This window comes from Oreochromis aureus, linkage group 4 (assembly GCF_013358895.1).
Source record: "Oreochromis aureus strain Israel breed Guangdong linkage group 4, ZZ_aureus, whole genome shotgun sequence".
In the NCBI taxonomy this organism is placed as follows: domain Eukaryota; kingdom Metazoa; phylum Chordata; class Actinopteri; order Cichliformes; family Cichlidae; genus Oreochromis; species Oreochromis aureus.
This window is the reverse complement of record NC_052945.1, coordinates 16,652,590-16,672,977: the sequence shown is the minus strand read 5'-3', so window position 1 is coordinate 16,672,977 and position 20,388 is coordinate 16,652,590. Positions and strand designations below refer to the sequence as shown.

Sequence of the window (20,388 nt, the reverse complement as noted above, 5' to 3'; positions counted from 1 at the left end):
ACTCCTTTTCTAGAGTCTTGAAGCCAAGCCAAGGACAAACGGTTTGTGCCCCAGGACAGCTTAACCGTCAGGGGCAAGTCTGTACCGGTACAGATTGTAAAACATCTATTATAACACACCCATTGCCTGAAGTCATTTTCTGGATAATCATTCTTTCTCAGCATATTGTCCACCAAGGTTTAAATATTTTTTATTATAATTAATTATAATTCTAACATCATTTGTTTATACGTCAAACACAGGTTGTGTCTGAAGACTGCTGCTTTTATTAATATGTGACAAAGATCTTTGTTTACACACTGGCATGCTGTTACATTAATTGTAAGGGGCAAGTTTGTACTAGTTTGTCCAGTAATTATTGTACCTGTATAGTACCAGTAAACATTGTAGTCATTCTTTCTTAGCTCAGTGTCTGCAAAACTTTAAACATTTTTTTGTCTTTAATAGATAATTAATTACAGTTCTAACATTATTTTAGTCACATATTCATACATGTAGTTGTCTTCAGACACACCCTGCCTTTAATGTATTTAAAGTCATCATAGCGTGTTTTTTTTTTCAGAAACACTCCAGAGGAGAGGGTAAGGCACTCTGAGAAACTGAAGTAGCAGCAGCGTGACACAATATGCCCTGACCTGTTAACTGGAGTTTTTACTCTTTAAATGCAAACCTTTCACCACTAAGACTTTAGTCAGCGCTGCTGACCACACGATGGTCCTTGAATTAGCTTTGGAAATTCACATGAATGTATTCACGAGCAAAAACAGCATCACAGTGCTGTTGGTTTGACTGTTGCCACTTGCCAAAATATTTTGTGTCAGCAGCTGATTCTTAATGAAGGACAAAATAAGTAGCTGTAGTTAAATGTAAGTTAAAAGAAGCTAAATTGAAAACACTTAAAAACAATTCTGTGCCTAAGTACTTTGCCTTTGTTATCTGTCATGTGTTTGTCATGTGCCTCAGGGCTTTTGTATAAATGAATATTATCTTATCCCTGCCCATGTGTTTTCTCTATTCGCTGTCTGCGTTGCTATTAGCCAGGCCAGCTTCCAGGAGAATGGTTCTGGACCCTATTTGTTTGCTTACAGGGCGATGACGCGAGGGGAGCCGCGGTGGAGCAACGGACTCCAGTGCAGAGTGCGAGCTGGGCAGGGACGTGATGAGCCCAGTGGAGGGATGAGATGGGGATAGGAGACTTCTCCTTTTCTGCCTGGGACGAGGCTGGTGTGGACCCTGCTCTGAAGGAGGAATTTCAGTCCTGCTTGTGAACACCTAACAAACATTTATCCTTTGTTGTGGGACAGTTACATTGTGGGACAGGGTGGGAGTTTAGTGAGCATAGAACATTGTGTTTTATATGGGTTTTTTTTTTTTTTATATTGGGTTTGTTTATTCCTGGGGATTTTGACAACATTTTATTGCTTGTTTTTAGAATTGTTTGTCATTCTTGCTCCCTGGTTTGGAAATAATCTGTTTCTGATCAGAACTACATCATCTTTGTACCCTGGGTTTCTGACTGGCGCACTCTCCCCTTGTATCTAAAGAACCAGCCTCTATAGTAAGACATTCGCACCAGCATGTCTACATATTCGCGAACAAAAACAGCATCACAGTGCTGTTGGTTTGACTGGTGCCACTCGCCAAAATAATTTGTGTCAAAAGCTGATTGTCAGTGAAGGAAAAAATAAGTAGCTGTAGTTAAATGTAAGTCAAAAGAAGCTAAATTGAAAACACTTAAAAACAGTTGTGTGCCTAATTACTCTGGCTGTGTTATCTGTCATGTTTAAGCATGCATATATTTAATATCAACTGCTTATAGCTTTACATCCAGTTTTACACAGACAGTCAGATAATTTAGTTGTGGTGAAAATACAATATTTAAAGGTATATGATTTATTCATTGCATTTTTTCTTCAAGGGCTTTAATTACCTGATGCATGCTTAAACATCAAGGTAAGTAAATCCCAAATGTACTGTTTGGGAAAACCTGCAGTCACTTGAGACTGAAGAAGTCACTTGGATGAGTGACAAAACGTTTGTCCCACTGAAAACACGATGCCCAGATGAACACAATCAGCCTTTTGGGCTATAGTTACCAATTTGTACATTGTTTTCTTCTTTTTCTATGCTGAGTTTTCAGTTCTCTGTGTCATATCAAAGTGTTTTAGTATTTGGTTTAAATGCCTTATGAAAAGGAAAAAAGATACGGTCTCTGACATCTTCAGTATTCTGATTATTTTTTTATAAACTATAAACTACATTCACTCCTATAGGAGAAAGCCAAGTGCCCCAAAGAGAGAGTGGCTCTTTCTGCTGCCACACATCGGTCTCTGGACAGGAAAAAGAAGTAAGCCAAGAAATGGAAACACATGTTTTACATTAATGCTATTGAGATCCAGTGATCAGTGGTGTATTTGGACTTCTTTAGGGTTGGTGAATCTCCAGCACAGACTAGGAAGATGCAGCAGAAGCCAAAATGTCCCACTACCAACAGGTATGAAACACGGCTGTGGGATGTTATTAATTTTTTGTTCATTTTGTGTTTCCCTTTATGCAATTTCTGGATTATATTCCCCAGAAGTTATTTACATACATTCAGTATTCCTTTCCTATTGTCTTGAAGCCAAGCCAAGGACAAACGGTTTGTGCCCCAGGACAGCTTAACCGTCAGGGGCAAGTCTGTACTGGTACATATTGTAAAACATCTATTATAACACACCCATTGCCTGAAGTCATTTTCCAGATAATCATTCTTTCTCAGCGCATTGTCCACCAAGGTTTAAATATTTGTTATTATAATTAATTATAATTCTAACATCATTTGTCACATATTAATAAAAGCAGCAGTCTTCAGACACAACCTGTGTTTGACGTATAAACAAAGATCTTTGTTTACACACTGGCATGCTGTTACATTAATTGTAAGGGGCAAGTTTGTACTAGTTTGTCCAGTAATTATTGTACCTGTATAGTACCAGTAAACATTGTAGTCATTCTTTCTTATCTCAGTGTCCGCAAAACTTTAAACACTTTGTTTTTTATAGATAATTAATTACAGTTCTAACATTATTTTAGTCACATATTCATAAATGTAGTTGTCTTCAGACACACCCTGCCTTTAATGTATTTAAAGTCATCATAGTGTGTTTTTTTTTGTCAGAAACACTCCAGAGGAGAGGGTAAGGCACTCTGAGAAACTGAAACTCGAAACAAACCAAACACAACCCAGAGACCAAAAACAGAAAACACTGGAGCCCAGAAAACAACCAAACAAAACCAGGCACACGACAGTGCCCCCCCCCCCAAAAAAAAAAAAAAAAAAAAAAAAAAAAAAAAGTTCAGGGGGCCGGCCCGGAGGCTGACGGCACCAAAGTCCAAACCTGGGTCGTTCAGGAGGCCGGCCGTGCGAAACGCAACGGCGGCGAGGCAAGCGAAGAAGGTCCGGAGGCCGGCCACGCAGAGGGCAGCGGCGGCAAGCCAGGCGAAGGAGGTCCGGAGGCCGACGGCCCAAGAGCCCAGAAAACAGGTCAGGGGGCCGGCCGGGCGGGAGGCACCGGCGGCAACGGAGCAGGTCAGGGGGCCGGCCGGGCGGGAGGCACCGGCGGCGACGCAGTTCAGGGGGCCGTCCATGACAGTGATGACAGTCCGCCATCGGCCTGGAAAGTGGCCGGACAGGACGAGGACGTGCAGGCTGAGCAGGGCGAGGACGTCCAATCAGAGGCCTGGAAGGAGGCCGGACAGGACGAGACGGCATGGAGACCTCAGGCGCAGACGAAGCTAGACGGAGCGAGGCAGGACCAGGCGACACTGAAGGCGAAGACACGGAGGCCAGACCAGGCGAAACAGAGGCTGAAGCCGGACCAGGCGAAGCTGAAGACACGGAGGCCGGCCCAGGCGACGCAGAGGCTGAAGCCGGACCAGACGAGGGTGAAGACTCGGAGGCTGGACCAGACGAGGGTGAAGACTCGGAGGCTGGACCAGACGAGGGTGAAGACTCGGAGGCTGGACGCGGCGTGAGAGCCACAGGTGGAGGCGCTGCAGGCGGCGGTGTAGGTGGTGGCTGAACGGTATCCCCGGAACCGTCAGTAGAGATCAGGATGTGTTGGCTGGGTCCTCCAAGACCCCCAGCTGACGAGGCAGGAGGCTGGATGGGCTCCTCGGGCCCTCCAGCTGACGAGGCTGGAACGGTTCCTCGGACCCTCCAGCGGGAACAAACGGCTGAAGCGGTTCCTCGGACCCTCCAGCGGGAACAAACGGCTGAAGCGGTTCCTCGGACCCTCCAGCGGAGACAGAAGGCTGGACGGGCCCCTCGGACCCTCCAGCGGAGACAGGTGGCTGCGGCTGGACGGGCCCCTCGGACCCCCCAGCGGAGGCAGACGAAGGCTGGACGGGCCCCTCGGACCCCCCCAGCGGAGGCAGACGAAGGCTGGACGGGCCCCTCGGACCCCCCCAGCAGGAACAGGAGGCTGGATGGGCCCCTCGGACCCTCCAGCGGAGACGGAAGGCTGGTGCGGTTCTCCAGAACCCCCAGCGGGAACAGAAGGCTGGACGGGCCCCTCGGACCCTCCAGCGGGACCAGGTTGCAGAACAGGCGACGGAGGAGAGGAGTGGCGGTGGCGAGGGCGAGGGTGCCGTTTCCTCCGGGATGAGGGAACAGGAACTGGTGGAGACATGGAGACCACCTCCTCATCCTCCGACCACATAGCTGCCAGGAAAAAGGCAGGCGAACGAGGTCCCGGATGGTGTGGCGAGGGAGAGGAAGTCCGTGGCAGTGTTGAGGCAGGTGGGGAGTGTATGTGGCACTGGGGCAGCGAAGAGGAAGAGTTAGTGAGAGAGAGAGCAAGCTCACTAGCCCTGACTTGCTCTCTCCACGCAGCTATGGTGTTCTCCAACTTTGTGTCCTTAGCAAACCGAGAAAGCCGAGGGTTATGCCGAATGACGGCATCCACTGCACTCAGCCCGACTGCCATGGTCCTCAAATCTGGGTATTGGGCGATGCGGTCAAGCAGGCTCACCATCTGCTCCATCTCAGCGTTGTACTCTGAGGAAAAAGAGTCTGCGGGGTCCATTTTCTGGTCGCGATCTTCTGTTAGGTTAAGGCTGTGTGCAGGCAGGAGTGGTGGTAAGGAGGACCCAAAGTGCAGACGCTCGGAGGCAAAAGTGTATTTAAAAAAAACTCAGCTTTAATGCTGGATGGCAAAAAATGGCAAAAAGTGGCAAAAAGTAACAAAAACCCCAAAAATACAAAATAAACTTACATGAAACAGGCAGATGGAACACACAGCAAAATGAACGGTAGATCGCGACAATGACAAACTGAAACACAGGGCTTAAATACATAGAGGGAGCAATCAGGGAATGGGCAACAGGAGGGAAACACAGCTGGGGCAAATCAGGACTAACAAGACAAAGAAAGCAAAACCAGATACACTAACATGAAACACGGACTTTCAAAGTAAAACAGGAAACATAACACAGAGATGCAAACTTAACAAGGGGATACAGCTGACAGGGGAGACAGAGCAACTATAGAACACAGAGACATAAACCATAAGACAGAACTCTAAGAAACCCAAAGACTAGAAATGATAAATAATATAATAAACTCAAAAGCCCTGGGTCAACGACCCAGGCATCCTAACAGTCATGTGACTCAGGGCTTTTGTATAAATGAATATTATCTTATCCCTGCCCATGTGTTTTCTCTATTCGCTGTCTGCGTGGCTATTAGCCAGGCCAGCTTCCAGGAGAATGGTTCTGGACCCTATTTGTTTGTTTTTTTTGTTTTTTTTATTTTTTGGAAAACAAAAGCCAAACTTTTATTGGGGCAAGGAAAAATCCAACAGGGACCAGATAACAATATCCATCAATCAAAACTAAATATACAACAGGAAAACTCACAAGCAGACAGACAGTAAGCTTAGAACAGAATGAGTGGTTACACCCACAATGAGGAAATGAAAGGGAAACAAACACTGCCACTAATCGAGTAAGCAAGTATACACTCAAGTAGAAATGTTTAAATACACAACAGGTAATGAGGGAAGGTAAACTAGATGGGAAAACAAACACTGCAGCAACTAATCAAGGAGGCAAAGACAAAGGAGGTGAAATTTATTAGAAAGCACAGGCAACACAAATAAAACTGTAAATAAAAGAGAACAAGCCAAGAAGGACAGAACAGAAAATATAATAGAAAATATAATATATAAATCTAAATAATATAATATCCAATATAATTCCAAACTGAAAACGCTGTTGTTGGGTTTCCTATTGTTGTATTTTGTCTATACACCCTTGTGGATAAAAAAAAAACAGGTTCAGGGAAAGTTCATTAGTCCTGGTTAAAGTAATATACTAGGGTATGGTTGTGTTTATGACTCTAACTTTACTGAACAACTGTTTTCACTGACTTTTGTTTTTGGTTTTTTTTGTTTGTTTTTTTTGTCTGTCCCGTTTGGCTCTTTTGCCATCAGAATTATTGTCTAGAGGCAAAGACAGATGCCCAACGGATTTACTTTACCAAATTGACCATCCCAGCCTTGCCGTAATGGTCCATTTAATTCACCTTTTATTGTTTATTTTATTTTCACTTGCTGAATACGGGACAGACTTGACTGGAAAGGGGAGAAAGAAAGAGGGAAAGAAAAACAGCTGAGAAGAGGGACGGGGGAAAAGGGCAGAAAACAAAAACCAAAAGAATAAGCAGACAAAAAATACATATATCGATCACCTGGATCACCTGTTGAGAAAGAAAAAAGAAAACAAGCAGAAGAAAACGAGAGTAATAGAATAAACAACATCACAATGATATATGGGAATATGACAGTAAATACTAAATATTAAACATTATTGTGCAGCACGTAAGATCGACAGCGCACAGTGTGCTTTGAGGTAGGAGCCAAAAAGGGTGTAGTTTGTGTGTGATCACCTGTGTGTACACCTGTGAGCATGGACGCTTGTTTTTTTTTTAAAGGTTCCTTCATGTAATGATCTGCTAGAGGGTGTGGGGGGGCCACTGCCCGTTCTCCAGGGCATGAAGCAGGTATGGAGGAGATCAAAACTCCAGACATCCAGAGGCCCCAGAACACAAGAGACCAAGGAAGACCAACAGAGGGGCAGCCGCGCCACTATCCCAGAAAGAGCTGAGGAGAGTCCCAGATGAGGGGTCACTCAGCAGCCGCGAGCAGAAGCCAGGGGGGGTTGCAGTGACGTGCCCGTGAGCTCCGCCGGCAGCCAGCTGTGCCTGAGTGACCGAGCCCCGGGCTGAGAGGCCGAGGGCACCCCACCCCCGAAGTGGCCCGAGCGAGCCCCAGGCTCCAGGCCTCAATAAGCAGCCACCAAGGAGTGAGCCGGTGTGTACCTGGACGCCCACTCCCGGACACAGAGAACCACCAACGCACCGATGTCTGAGGGCGTCCGCCACCGGCAGGGGAAGTGGTGGGGGGAGATAGGCCTCCAAACCTTGGAGGGCCTGAGATGTCCCCAGAGAGGTGATGTCTGATACCCAACCTGACATATAGACAGAGACATACAGGCACACACAGATACAAACATCCATTCCCACCCTCATGCTCTCATAAGCAATTACTCCACACTCAACCAACGTGAAGACAGACATAAATAGACACTGTACACACAATCACACTCCCCAAGCGTACTCTAAGAACCGGGTCTAGGTACCCTTGCCCCTGGAGGGGGAAGCTGCACCCAGACCCAGGTGGTGTTACCTTTTCCCTGCGGTGGGGAGAAGCAGACCGCCCCGACTCCGCAGCAGCAGGGAGGCCCCACATTCCAGACCCCAGTCGGACGCCAACTCCTCCTCCTAGCCCCCCCCCACTCCAGCAGGCCGCAGAGAACGGGGGTGTCAGAAGACTCCAAACCTCCCTCCACCCGCTCATATGTAGTGTTGATGCATGTGTGTTCTAAGGTGCATTTAAAACCCAGGAGGGCATGGAGCTACCTGCCAGAGAGCAGCAGGTAAGCGCATAGCCCCTCCTGCTAGCCCTCAATGTCTACCTGTATTTAAAATTGAGAGGTGGGCAACGACGCCAGGGGTGAGGTGTACACCCTGATAGTAATTTGGATTCCGTGTAGCGTGCCCACCCCCAAGATCCTATATGTATGTGTAATGAGAATGTAAGTAATGTGAATGTCTAAGTTGTGGCCCCTATTTGTTTGCTTACAGGGTGATGATGCGAGGGGAGCCGCGGTGGAGCAACGGACTCCAGCGCAGAGTGCGAGCTGGGCTGGGACGTGATGAGCCCAGTGGAGGGAAGAGATGGGGATAGGAGGCTTCTCCTTTTCTGCCTGGGACGAGGCTGGTGTGGACCCTGCTCTGAAGGAGGAATTTCAGTCCTGCTTGTGAACACCTAACAAACATTTATCCTTTGTTGTGGGACAGTTACATTGTGGGACAGGGTGGGAGTTTAGTGAGCATAGAACATTGTGTTTTATATGGGTTTTTTTTTTATATTGGGTTTGTTTATTCCTGGGGATTTTGACAACATTTTATTGCTTGTTTTTAGAATTGTTTGTCATTCTTACTCCCTGGTTTGGACATAATCTGTTTCTGATCAGAACTACATCATCTTTGTGCCCTGGGTTTCTGACTGGCGCACTCTCCCCTTGTATCGAAAGAATGGCATCACGTTTGACTGGTGCCACTCGCCAAAATAATTTGTGTCAAAAGCTGATTGTCAATGAAGGAAAAAATAAGTAGCTGTAGTTAAATGTAAGTCAAAAGAAGCTAAATTGAAAACACTTAAAAACAGTTGTGTGCCTAATTACTCTGGCTGTGTTATCTGTCATGTTTAAGCATGCATATATTTAATATCAACTGCTTATAGCTTTACATCCAGTTTTACACAGACAGTCAGATAATTTAGTTGTGGTGAAAATACAATATTTAAAGGTATATGATTTATTCATTGCATTTTTTCTTCAAGGGCTTTAATTACCTGATGCATGCTTAAACATCAAGGTAAGTAAATCCCAAATGCACTGTTTGGGAAAACCTGCAGTCACTTGAGACTGAAGAAGTCACTTGGATGAGTGACAAAACGCTTGTCCCACTAAAAAAACTACTCCCAGATGAACACAATCAACCGTTTGGGCTATAGTTACAAATTTGTACATTATTTTCTTCTTTTTCTATGCTGAGTTTTCAGTTCTCTGTGTCATATCAAAGTGTTTTAGTATTTGGTTTAAATACCTTATGAAAAGGAAAAAAGATACGGTCTCTGACATCTTCAGTATTCTGATTATTTTTTAAAAACTATAAACTACATTCACTCCTACAGGACAAAGCCAAGTGCCCCAAAGAGAGAGTGGCTCTTTCTGCTGCCACACATCGGTCTCGGGACAGGAAAAAGAAGTAAGCCAAGAAATGGAAACACATGTTTTACATTAATGCTATAGAGATCCAGTGATCAGTGGTGTATTTGGACTTCTTTAGGGTTGGTGAATCTCCAGCACAGACTAGGAAGATGCAGCAGAAGCCAAAAAGCCCCACTACCAACAGGTGGGAAACACGGCTGTGGGATGTTATTACTTTTTTGTTCATTTTGTGTTTCCCTTTATGCAATTTCTGGATTATATTCCCCAGAAGTTATTTACATAAATTCAGTATTCCTTTCCTAGAGTCTTGAAGCCAAGCCAAGGACAAACGGTTTGTGCCCCAGGACAGCTTAACCGTCAGGGGCAAGTCTGTACTGGTACACATTGTAAAACACCTTTATAACACAACCATTTCCTGAAGTCATTTTCTAGATAATCATTCTTTCTCAGCGCATTGCCCACCAAGCTTTAAACTGTTTCTTCTATAATTAATTATAATTCTAACATCATTTGTCACATATTCACATAAAATGTCACATAAAAGTAGCAATTTTCAGGCACAACCTTGTTTCGACGTATAAACAAGGATCTCTGTTTTCACTCTGGCATACTGTTGTATTAATGTAGCTTCACACGATCACAGATGCACAGCAGGCATTCAGTGTGGACTTTGTTTCAGAAATGACTGAAGAGAAAGAAATTGATGAGACCAAGAAACAATATAAGACATTTTCATAAAATAGTATTTCTGTAATATTGTGTGAAGTGATGCGTTTACTGCAGCACCACGCTGATTTCATATTTGTGCACTTGTAGCATTCAGTGTTGAGTTTTTTCTCCCACATTGCTGTGTGTGTCGTTTAAAGGATGTTTGACTTAATTTAAAATGTCAGATTGTTTTTTTCTTCAATTTCCAGAATATATTCTGAAATTATTTAAATTTTCATGGAATTTAATTCATGATACAGTTAAACTGGGTCAACTTACGGCATAAGTCTATATATGAGCTTCTTTTCTGTTGTTTGCGTTACCGATGTTTCATGACCCATTAAACATGTTTAACATGGTATCAAACAAGGATCCTACTTAGATATTTAAATCTGGCGTATGATAAGGTAATAAAGCCACATATGAACAGTGGTCATGTTTATTTCTCAAAAATCTCTAAAAATCATTTACTGTATTTATACATGCTTTTTTTTTTTTTTTTTTTTTTTTTTTTTTTTTAGGAACGAGACTATAATTTGAATTGACTCTGAATAGCAGCACAAATCCAGAGTGAAAAAGGAGATCAAACAGATTTTTCAGGCATATTTAAAGTAATAAGACTTTAATTGTAATCATTTTTATGTAGCAGGATACAAACATTCTTGAGCAAATCAATCTGTATTATATTCAACAGACTTGCACAAATTGCAACATTAAACAGAATAAGTCTCATCAGCCATTAGACAATAAAATGAGGTAATATGAAGCTTTATGATCTGTTATCTCAGTAATAACAAGCTGTATCAGGATGCAGTAAACCACATTCATCCACTCACCCTGGATTTTTAGCGTTAATTCACAAAATGTTTATGTGTCACAATAATATGCATTTCATTTTGATTAGAGGTAAACTAACATTGATGATAAATATGTAGTGAATACAAAGTTGGGAAAGGCAAGCTTTTGGCTGTTTACAAATCACTCCATAATTTCCTCCAATATAAAGATAATACACATATAGTAATGAGTGATATAATCCTACATTGCACTGACTACATTATGTCCACACAGTCACACCAAAAGAAAACGTAAGCAGTATATATGAACAAAATGACTCCAAACTGCTTTGAAAAAACTTCATTATTGTTCAGTTTTTCCAAGATTGGCCAAGACATTGTTTTTTCCATCTTTACCACTGTCATAAACATAAATAAAAGTTTTTAGTTTCCTGTAGTAAAAACAGCCATGTGCCATGTGTGTGTGTGTGTGTGTGTGTGTGTTGTGTTAGTCCCCGAAGGGAAATTACTCCTCTGCATTTAACCCATTCACCCAGTGAAGCAGTGGGCAGCCACCAATGCAGCGCCCGGGGAGCAGTGTGTAGGGACGGTACCTTGCTCAGGGGTACCTCAGGGTAGCCGTTCAGTGGAGTCAAACCCCCGACCTTCCGATCATGGGGCAGACACTCTACCTACTGAGCTATCCCTGCATGATATACAAGACAGAGAAAACACCTTAGCTGTGCTGGAACTTTAATATCTTTCATATGAGTTTGGTAAAGGCACCAGCCAACCATCCACATACATGCATTTACACCTAACATCCTTCAAGAAGAAGGCTTTGAGCTGAGTTGTCCTTTCCACTTCCACAAAGATAGTCCTTGATGCACTGTCAGGAATCATCCTGCTGCCCTCTGCATCAAGTTTGATATAAAACAGCTGGACCACAATGACTGAAATAGTCGAGCACACACAGTTGGATGTGCAAACACAGTTCTCTTTAAACCTGACGATGAACTGTATTTCTCCATAGCAGCCATTCTTGAGTTTTATGACACAGTCTGTTCTGTCTGTCTCTTCATGGTTTACAGAGTAAACAGTATTTCTGTTGATGAAGCTGTCAAAGGCTTCCACTGATCTGAATGAAACGGGTCGTTTTAACAGCTCTTCTATTGCTAGTTTTATGGATCCTGTGATATCCAGATGCCGTGAATTTCCAAGCAGATTGTAACAATCAGTGGTGTCATTTACTGGTGAAATTCTGGCTAATGGAGAATTTCCGTCAGAAACAAGGGAGCGAAGGTGACTCGGCAGGCACTGCCAATAGAGAAACTTGTCCTGAATTTTTTTAGGATTGTAGTTTATGTTGCTAAGCAGTGCCCTTAAATTTGCACTGTTCTTCTCAAAACTGAATGCTGATGTTGCCCAGAGAGGCCCCCAGTTACGCACACAGTCAGCTAAGTGGATCAACTGATGGCAGTTGAATGACACGTTTTCTTCACCATAGAGTTCTTCCATGTTTCTAACAAAGAGTACCAAGTTCTCATGGGCCAGCTGAAGGTCATTTTGGGAGACTGATTCTTGTAGCAGAATGTGAATGCTGACCGACAAACAAAAAAAATGTTGGAGAAATGGAGGCTGGAGAAAGCCTGGTAGGACACTAACAGCATAAAATAAAAGGAAAGCTCGCCACTCGGATGCTTTCCAAGTGTCCCGACCCTTCAGTGACTGTGGAGATCTGCTCATTTCTGATGGAGGCTTTAACATTTGGAGATAAGAGTCCATTTGTGAAATCTGTTGACCTACATACCAGTCTTTCATTGAGTTCTCTGAGTTCAGCCACAATCCAAAGAGTTGCTTAGTCACACCAACTAAAACTGAGTGCATATATTCGGGTACAAATCCAAACACAATGTCAAACAAAGGAAGTCTGGAAAGTAAGGACATTCCTTTTACTCCATACTCTGAGGTGTTTTCATGGGAGCTTTCAGCCTCTCTTGCATTTTCAACAAACATATTCTTTGATCTTGATGCTTGTTTAGTTTCATCATATCGGTATGACCTCACAGATCCACAGCCTTTTGTTACCACTGTGCCAGGGTGTAAACACCAGTCACAGCCATATTCTCCATTGAATTGTTTGCAATTCGAGAAGTGGCCTCGCCACAGCGTCAGAGGAGCAAACCAAGCAGAAGACTTTTGATGAATGAAGAGTGCCTCTGCTGTCTCTCCACTGAAATGGATTTTGGGCTAAATCACAACATTCATCCACAAATGGTTTCAGAAATGTGTTCATATGAGGTTTTCCTTGGCCAAACCAAAATCCAGCAACTATCATTTTTTCCTGTCTTTGTGTGTAAGGAAGTTCATTAATAACAAACTGAAGGGGCCAAATTGAGTATCTGGTGGTAAAAATTGGTACTTCATCAAAATTCCATGTCAGTGTGAGATCATCTGCAGCTAGTTTACCCTCTCTGAGGAGATTCTGGTACATCATCCCATCCATCACATCTTTGATGTTATCATGTTCATCTTTAACTGTTTTAGGTAACAACTCAGTGCTGTGGTTCTCAAGGATACCTTTCAGGAGGTCTTTCAGGGATGAGTACAGAAAGAAGTTTCCATTTTGAATGCTGCTTGCTTTGTTAAACACTGAGGCACAGTGAGAACAACAAGAATCAGGATTGTTTCCCATGAAGTTTTTACACTCTTGACAGTAAAACATTGTAAATGTGGTTGGACTTTGTCCTTCAGTCACTGTTGCCCTGGAGCAAATTGGCTCGTTACTCTAAAAAGACAAACAAACATGTGTTTTATATACACAAATAATGTTGGCATAACAAAATTATGCTGAAGCAGACACCAACTGAAATGGAAAAATGTTGTGGTCCTGCATCTAAAACAAGGCCAAAACATCAGCCAGACCTACCTATACTCTTAATATTTCATATTCACTTGATGAAGGTGCATTTCAGATATGTATATTAAACAAATTTGAAGCAGTTTGCATTTGTTAGCTTCATTATTTATTGCTCTTCTTATTGCAGCATTATGGAGACAAAATATTTGTCTGCAGATAAAATCATTGTAAATCACTGGATTTTCAAACAGTTTAAAAATATTTTTTCTGACTTCCTTTCTTACCGTGTCTTTGCCATCTGGTGTGTCAGACGCTGAAACAGATTCCAAATGCTGAGGAAAAATGTTTGGCTCCTGTGTGAAAAGAAATACCAAATAATCATGCAGACAAGGCACAGTCCTTCATGTTGTTTACTCACAGTTTGAAAAATAGTTGAGCTGTGTTGGAGAATTCTGCTGAGGACTTAGGTAAACAGCTAACCTGGTTCACTTAGCTCATATTGACACCTGTTTTACTCTAAAGATATGAGTCCTTGAATCCATCAAAATGTATTTTTATTAGTACTGTCAGCGCTAATCTCTTAAAAAATGACATTAACGCCATAATGTCATTTTAACTTTATGGCGTAAGCGGTTAGCTTGTTAACGCGTTAGCGGCGTCCAGCTCCACGAGTGGGGCGATCCGCGGTAACCAGCTAACATAGATTTGCTGTGTTAATGCGGCTATGGTGTCGACGTCATTTTAAGTCTGACATCCTGTCAAGTTCAGGGTTCATTATAAGATTATAATCATGACCTATAGGGCCCTGCACAGTGTAGCTCCAACTTACATCAGTGATCTTCTTCTGCCTTATCGCCCCAGCAGGTCCCTGAGGTCTTGTGACCAGGGCTTGCTGGTTGTCCAGCATACAAGGTTAAAAACAAAAGGTGACAGAGCGTTTGTATCAGTGGCTCCCAGACTCTGGAACTCGCTCCCTTTGAGTTCGAGATCTGTGGACTCAGTCATTTCTTTAAAAAAGCAGTTAAAAACGTATCTGTTTAAACTTGCTTTTGGTTGCTTTTGTTTGTTTGAGGTTGTATGTCCGTTTCTGCTTGTGTGAAGCACTTTGTGATTTTATCTTGAAAGGTACTATTTAAATCAAATTTTACTTACTTTACTTAAGGAGATTAACGCTGACAGCACTAATTTTTATATAATAACATGATGACTTTAATAACAAAAATGATCAAAGATTAATAACTCAATAATGAACCATGTTCAGGCACAATGAGATACCATTTCTGGACTGTCCTCTTGCTCTGCGCTTGTTTCCATCATGTCAGCAGAATCATCATTTGTTCTATTGAAGTTCTGCAGTGGTGAGGGATAAATTTAAGATGTATTTCATATAATAAAAGAAGTGCGATCTGAATGTCACAGCGCTCACACACAACCTCCACTCTGATGCATTTCATACACTATTAATCTACTGATCTTCACCGCCATTTGTTTTATATAAAAAAAACCCCCAGTATATTTTAACTTTTATGGCTTTATGTTCCAGGATTTTATTTGTAACATTTAATAAAACATCACCTGTAAGTATTCTCTGAGTCTCCTTTTAAACTTTACTCTTGGTCCAATTTTAGGAATCAAAGTATTGATTCTGCTTGACTCGAGACTTAGGAAAGCCTCTTTGTCAATACCCTCATCTGCAACAAAATGAAGTATTCAAATCGAAATTAGACAAAAAAATATCAATATGGCATTACTGTAGAGCAGTAGTTTACGAAGGACCAAAACCAAACTATAATAAAATACCTTCAAATCTGTGAATCAGCTCACTGAGATGCCATTCAGTTAATTTATCCTGGACAAAATGACACGTCTCCATCTACAGAATCAAAACAAACACATCACTCATTAATAAAACAATAGACCTGCTGATATAGAATAAAAAATAGCTGCCTTACCTGTAAGCATTCTTTGAGTCTCTTTCTAAACTTTACTCTTGGTCCAATTCTAGGAAACAGTAAATTGAGTTGGACGGAATCTCCAAGGTTTAGAAACGTCTCCTTGTCAATGCCTTCATCTGAAATAAGGCCAAGAACAAAATAAAATATTCAAAAGTCAGATGAAACTAACACTGCAAAACGAAAGAAAGATTTCTGTTTTCTATTGTAAGTCATAAATCACAGGAATATCCAGACTGACTTCTAAAACAGTAAATTACAATGCTGTTATAGTGCCATTACAGATACAACAATTCCCATTAAAGAATAACAATAAACTCATACCTTTAAATCTCTGCATGAACTCACTGAATCCCCATTCAGTTAGTTTGTCCTGGACAAATCCAGATGTCTCCATGGTATTTGCTGTGGGGACAATCAGGAATAACTGATTTATTCGTATTTAAAGTATTATTCACTAAATAAGATCATTTACTTTCCTGTGTGGTTCTGAAGTGTCAGAGGTTTAAGTTTCTATTTATCTCAATAACCTTTGTCATGTGACAACAGGAGGTAAATGTTTTTGTCTTTTAGCTGGATTGAACTCTTGCAACTTTTGCGACTTCATGTCACTCTGTAGGACTTCATCTAAATATCTAAAGTTTCCAGTTTAGTGAAATGTGTTTACACTGATGAAAAGGTCTCAGTTTTAATTTTCATTTGATTTCTTCTGTCATAGTGGAATAATATGATTTTTACAGAGCCAAAGTTTTTTAAGGGGCAAAAAATGTGAAATTAGCAGGTAACTGTTGTTGCAAACATATCGACATTTTCACAAAAACATATTCTAAAAGATCTCATTAGATCTTATTGATTTCAGAGTTGATAGTTTACATACACATAATGTGCTACAGGCACTGTTTCAAAATGTTTTAGTCTCCAGATGTCATTTATATAAAAGGTATTTGTGATATCTTGTTTAATCTCTCCACTCACCTTTACTGTCATCAACACGTTGCCAAAAGCATGCATTTTTGTCATTGGCACTAAAACTATAGAGACTAAAGACCTGATGCTTTGCCAACAGCATATTTTTTTCTTCATACAAGGAAGCAAAAGCAACTGAACTACTCTAACCTTCAATTCTTACTTAACAGTCAACAGGAATAAAAATAAACAATAGGAAGGACATTGTGAAGACTGACAAGCGGGCAGGAGTAGTGTTGGCCGTATGACACTGATGCTCCCATATAAGCTCCAAACTCAAAGTTGCATTTTCCTTGAACCACTATTTCAAAGGTTGCTTCGGTGTGGAAAATCACATGTCCCATGTACATGATCACACCCCACCCTACTTTCTCAAGCATCCCAACACATCCTGTTTCACCTTCTTCTACCTGCTACATTACATAAGTTTACAGATTCAACTGACCAATCAATCCATCGTTACAAAATTGTATTTAGATCATTCACACAATGAATGATATAAATACTTTGATACAATCAGCAAATGGAAATTGAGACTTTATGTGCTGTCTCCTATTTCATTACTAGATGTCACTGAACAAAGCTTTGAATGAATGAACCAATTTTCAACAGGACTGATGACGTGGTTCAATAGAGGTTCATTGTTTTATTTGCACATAGGCAGGAGTCGGACCCAAGCGCAGCATTTGGAAGATGGAGTGGTAAACTAAAAAGTGACCTTATTAACTTGAACTAAGTACAAAATAATTCAGATAAAAACAAAACAAACAAAAAACAAACAAACAAGAAGATCTGAATCTTTGAGGAAAACAGACTACACAAGACTAAGGAGCTTGGAAAGAAAAGCGTCTGGACTTCTTAAAGTCACTTGAAGACGTTTCACCTCTCATCCGAGAAGCTTCTTCAGGTCTAAGGTCAAATGGTGGAGAGTCCCAGATTTAAGCCCTATGGGAGAGTGCAAATCGTGAACAGAGGCAGTGGCTTACAACACCAACTGTCTGCCATCTATAATTCAGTTTTGAGATCACTTCCCCAACACCTCAACGCCCACGCACATCATAGGGCCTTCTGACCTCAGGAAATCACATGATAGGGTTTCACAATGAGCTCACCCCAAACCTTGGCTGATTGTGACCAACACCTGTTTTGACATCAAGGCTCATGTGATTAGGTAGAGGATCAATAGGGGGTCCATGTCCATCTTAGGGGACACTCCAATAGGGCTTAAATCTGGGACTCTCCACCATTTGACCCAGGAACTGAAGAAGCTTCTCAGATGAGAGGTGAAACATCTTCAAGCAATTTAAAGAAGTCTAGACACTTTTCTTTCCAATCTTCTTAGACAAGCCTGACCCGGATGACTGAGAACATTCACAGACATACAACAAGAGACTACAAGAGACAAAACGTCACCATAATAAGACAGGAAATGTCTGAGATTGACCTGGACTAAAATACATGAGCATTACACACACAGAAGGCAAAACACAGAGACAAGATGGGCTTAACACAAGAGACACTAAGGACAAAACACAGAAACAAGACTAGGAAATAAAAGAGAACCAACAAAATTAAACAAGAAACCAGAGACTAGAAATATAGATAACAAACCTCAACAACAACAACAAAAAAAAAAAAATGCTGGGACTAAGACCCAGGACAATGACAAATATAATACAGACTGATTCAGTATCTACTTACATGTGGTCTCTTCTACTGAACTGAAGTCTGTTTCTTCTGTGTATTTATGTATGAATAGTCCCCTCCCACCACTGACACAGGTCACATGGTGACATATTTTGTGTTACTTTCTACAGTCTAATTTATTTAGTGTCTATAAATAGTATAATATTTCCAGTTTAAACAAAAAAATGAAACCAATCAAACGCAACAGAACTGCAGATCTTAAACACTGTGTCATTACTCAGATAAATCTGTTAATACATGTTCATTCGAAGAAATTAAAAAAATCATTCTAGCAACTTGAGTTTAGATGTGTGGAGTTAGACATGTTACAGAAGGTGTTGAAAGTAATGCAGATACCAGAGAGTGAAGCCAAGTGGCACACCCCGAGAAGGGTTTTTTTTCTTTTCTTTTTTTATAAACAGGTTTCTTATTTCCATAGACAGAAAGCTGCTGTTGATATTCGGGAGTAGGTAGAAGTGATTGGCACACTAGTTTGAATACCCACTCCTAATTTTCCTCAAAACCAACGACCTCTTGCACAGCCACCACCAACACCATTTATCATGCGTGCAAACAAGTTATTATCTATGCAAATGATCTGATATGCCTATCCTGGGATATCAACAGTAGCTATGAAGACTATGAAGATGTGCTCAATGCTGATGCAGCTCATTGTGAAACCTCATTGTGAAACCTGGATTATAGATGGCAGACAGTTGGTGTCGTAAACCACCGCCTCAGTTGGTGTTTACGACACCAACTGTCTGCCATCTATAATCCAGTTTTGAGTTCCCTCCCCAGACGCCTTAACGCCCACTCACATCCTGGGCCATCTGACCTCAGGAATTCACATGACAAGGTGGGGCCAGGTTTCACAATGAGCTCACCCGAAACCCTAGCTGATTAGGTACCACACCCGCTTTCACACCTTGGCTCATGTGATTAGAGGATCACCAGGGGGTCCTTTGTCCCTCTTTGGGGGGATACTCCCACTGGGTTTAAATCTGGGACTCTCTGCCATTTGACCTTAGAACTGAAGAAGCTTCTTGGATGAGAGGTGAAACGTCTTCAAGCAACTCAAAGAAGTCCAGACGCTTTTCTTTGCAAATTCCTTTGACTACGATGACCTGGATGACTGAGAACCTTCACAGACGTAAACTAGAAGGCAGAACAAGAACTAACATCAAGAGAACAAAACCATGAGTAACTAATAATCAGGAAGTAGAACTTAAACACAAAACACTGGGTAACACTCAGGACCATGACAAGCAGGTTGACATTTCTGGCTTTTAGCGAAGAAGCTGTATATCTTTTGGTACTTCATGTCACACTGTATGAGTTTACAGGGTCTCAGGGGTATAAAACCAAGCATTTATGAAACAAACAAACAACAAACATTTATGAAACCTGATCACCTTTGTGATGAACTGACTTTGAGCCTGTCACTTACATCATGGAAAGAGGTCACATGTACACATGCACACTGCAGTACCAGACTCTGTGGCCACACAGTGGTTTAAGTTTCTTTTTAAAGGATAACCAGGTTTCATATTTGCATGAGCAAACAGCTTCTTTGATTCCCTGAAATAGAAAGTACAAAGAATTTGGGAACATGATGTCCTCCATCACCATTTTACCAGCCACGTTAAAGCCAATGTCCTGTTCCACCCACTGCACACACCCAAAGCAAACAACGTCATGCAAACAGAACACACCATATTTACTCAGAAGAAAAATTAAGCTTGAACAACTTGCTGAACACAGGCCATCTGATTGCCTGATATTACAACTATAATCTCTATCTAATGTTCTCTGTCACTCAGTATTGTCACTGTGATCCTGCTTTTCTTTAATTCTTTGCTCCTTGTTATTATTTCTGTTGACAACAGGAGTGATATTGTGTAATGAAATTGTGCAAAGAGTAGCTCAGTTATCATAGTTTTTGAAGGAAAGGTTTAAAAATAATTTGAAATAACAATTGTTGTGTAATCTTTGGAGATGTTTTAGACTTCAGGTAAACTGGAGTTTATTTTTATTGATGATGTAGTTATCAGGTTTCCCTGATAGATGACAGAAGAACTATTTTTAATAATTGTTAAAC

At 41.6% G+C, this 20,388-nt stretch overlaps 2 protein-coding genes and 2 long non-coding RNA genes across 4 annotated transcripts; 2 read left to right on the top strand and 2 right to left on the bottom strand.

The window, feature by feature from the left end:
• Positions 1 to 549: 549 nt before the first annotated feature.
• On the top strand, positions 550 to 3,275 carry LOC120439944. Its single transcript, XR_005612863.1, has 3 exons — positions 550 to 2,347; positions 2,429 to 2,494; positions 3,161 to 3,275. It is a non-coding gene; the product is annotated as an uncharacterized LOC120439944 (long non-coding RNA).
• A 4,935-nt stretch (positions 3,276 to 8,210) lies between these two features.
• On the top strand, positions 8,211 to 10,546 carry LOC120439943. The gene is made up of 3 exons (XR_005612862.1): positions 8,211 to 9,376; positions 9,458 to 9,523; positions 9,643 to 10,546. It is a non-coding gene; the product is annotated as an uncharacterized LOC120439943 (long non-coding RNA).
• Positions 10,547 to 10,652: 106 nt separating this feature from the next.
• Positions 10,653 to 12,966, bottom strand: LOC120439942. Its single transcript, XM_039611380.1, has 2 exons — positions 11,536 to 12,966; positions 10,653 to 11,301 (listed from the first exon to the last, which is right to left on the bottom strand). Exon 1 carries the CDS (start codon positions 12,837 to 12,839, stop codon positions 11,577 to 11,579), a length of 1,263 nt encoding a protein of 420 aa, XP_039467314.1. The 5' UTR covers positions 12,840 to 12,966; the 3' UTR covers positions 10,653 to 11,301; positions 11,536 to 11,576.
• Positions 12,937 to 18,329, bottom strand: LOC116313930. The gene is made up of 8 exons (XM_039611119.1): positions 18,303 to 18,329; positions 15,960 to 16,040; positions 15,636 to 15,754; positions 15,484 to 15,556; positions 15,259 to 15,374; positions 14,959 to 15,033; positions 13,968 to 14,036; positions 12,937 to 13,611 (listed from the first exon to the last, which is right to left on the bottom strand). The coding sequence occupies exons 2-8, from the start codon at positions 16,030 to 16,032 to the stop codon at positions 12,937 to 12,939; spliced, it is 1,200 nt and encodes a 399-aa protein (XP_039467053.1). The 5' UTR covers positions 16,033 to 16,040; positions 18,303 to 18,329.
• Positions 18,330 to 20,388: the final 2,059 nt, after the last annotated feature.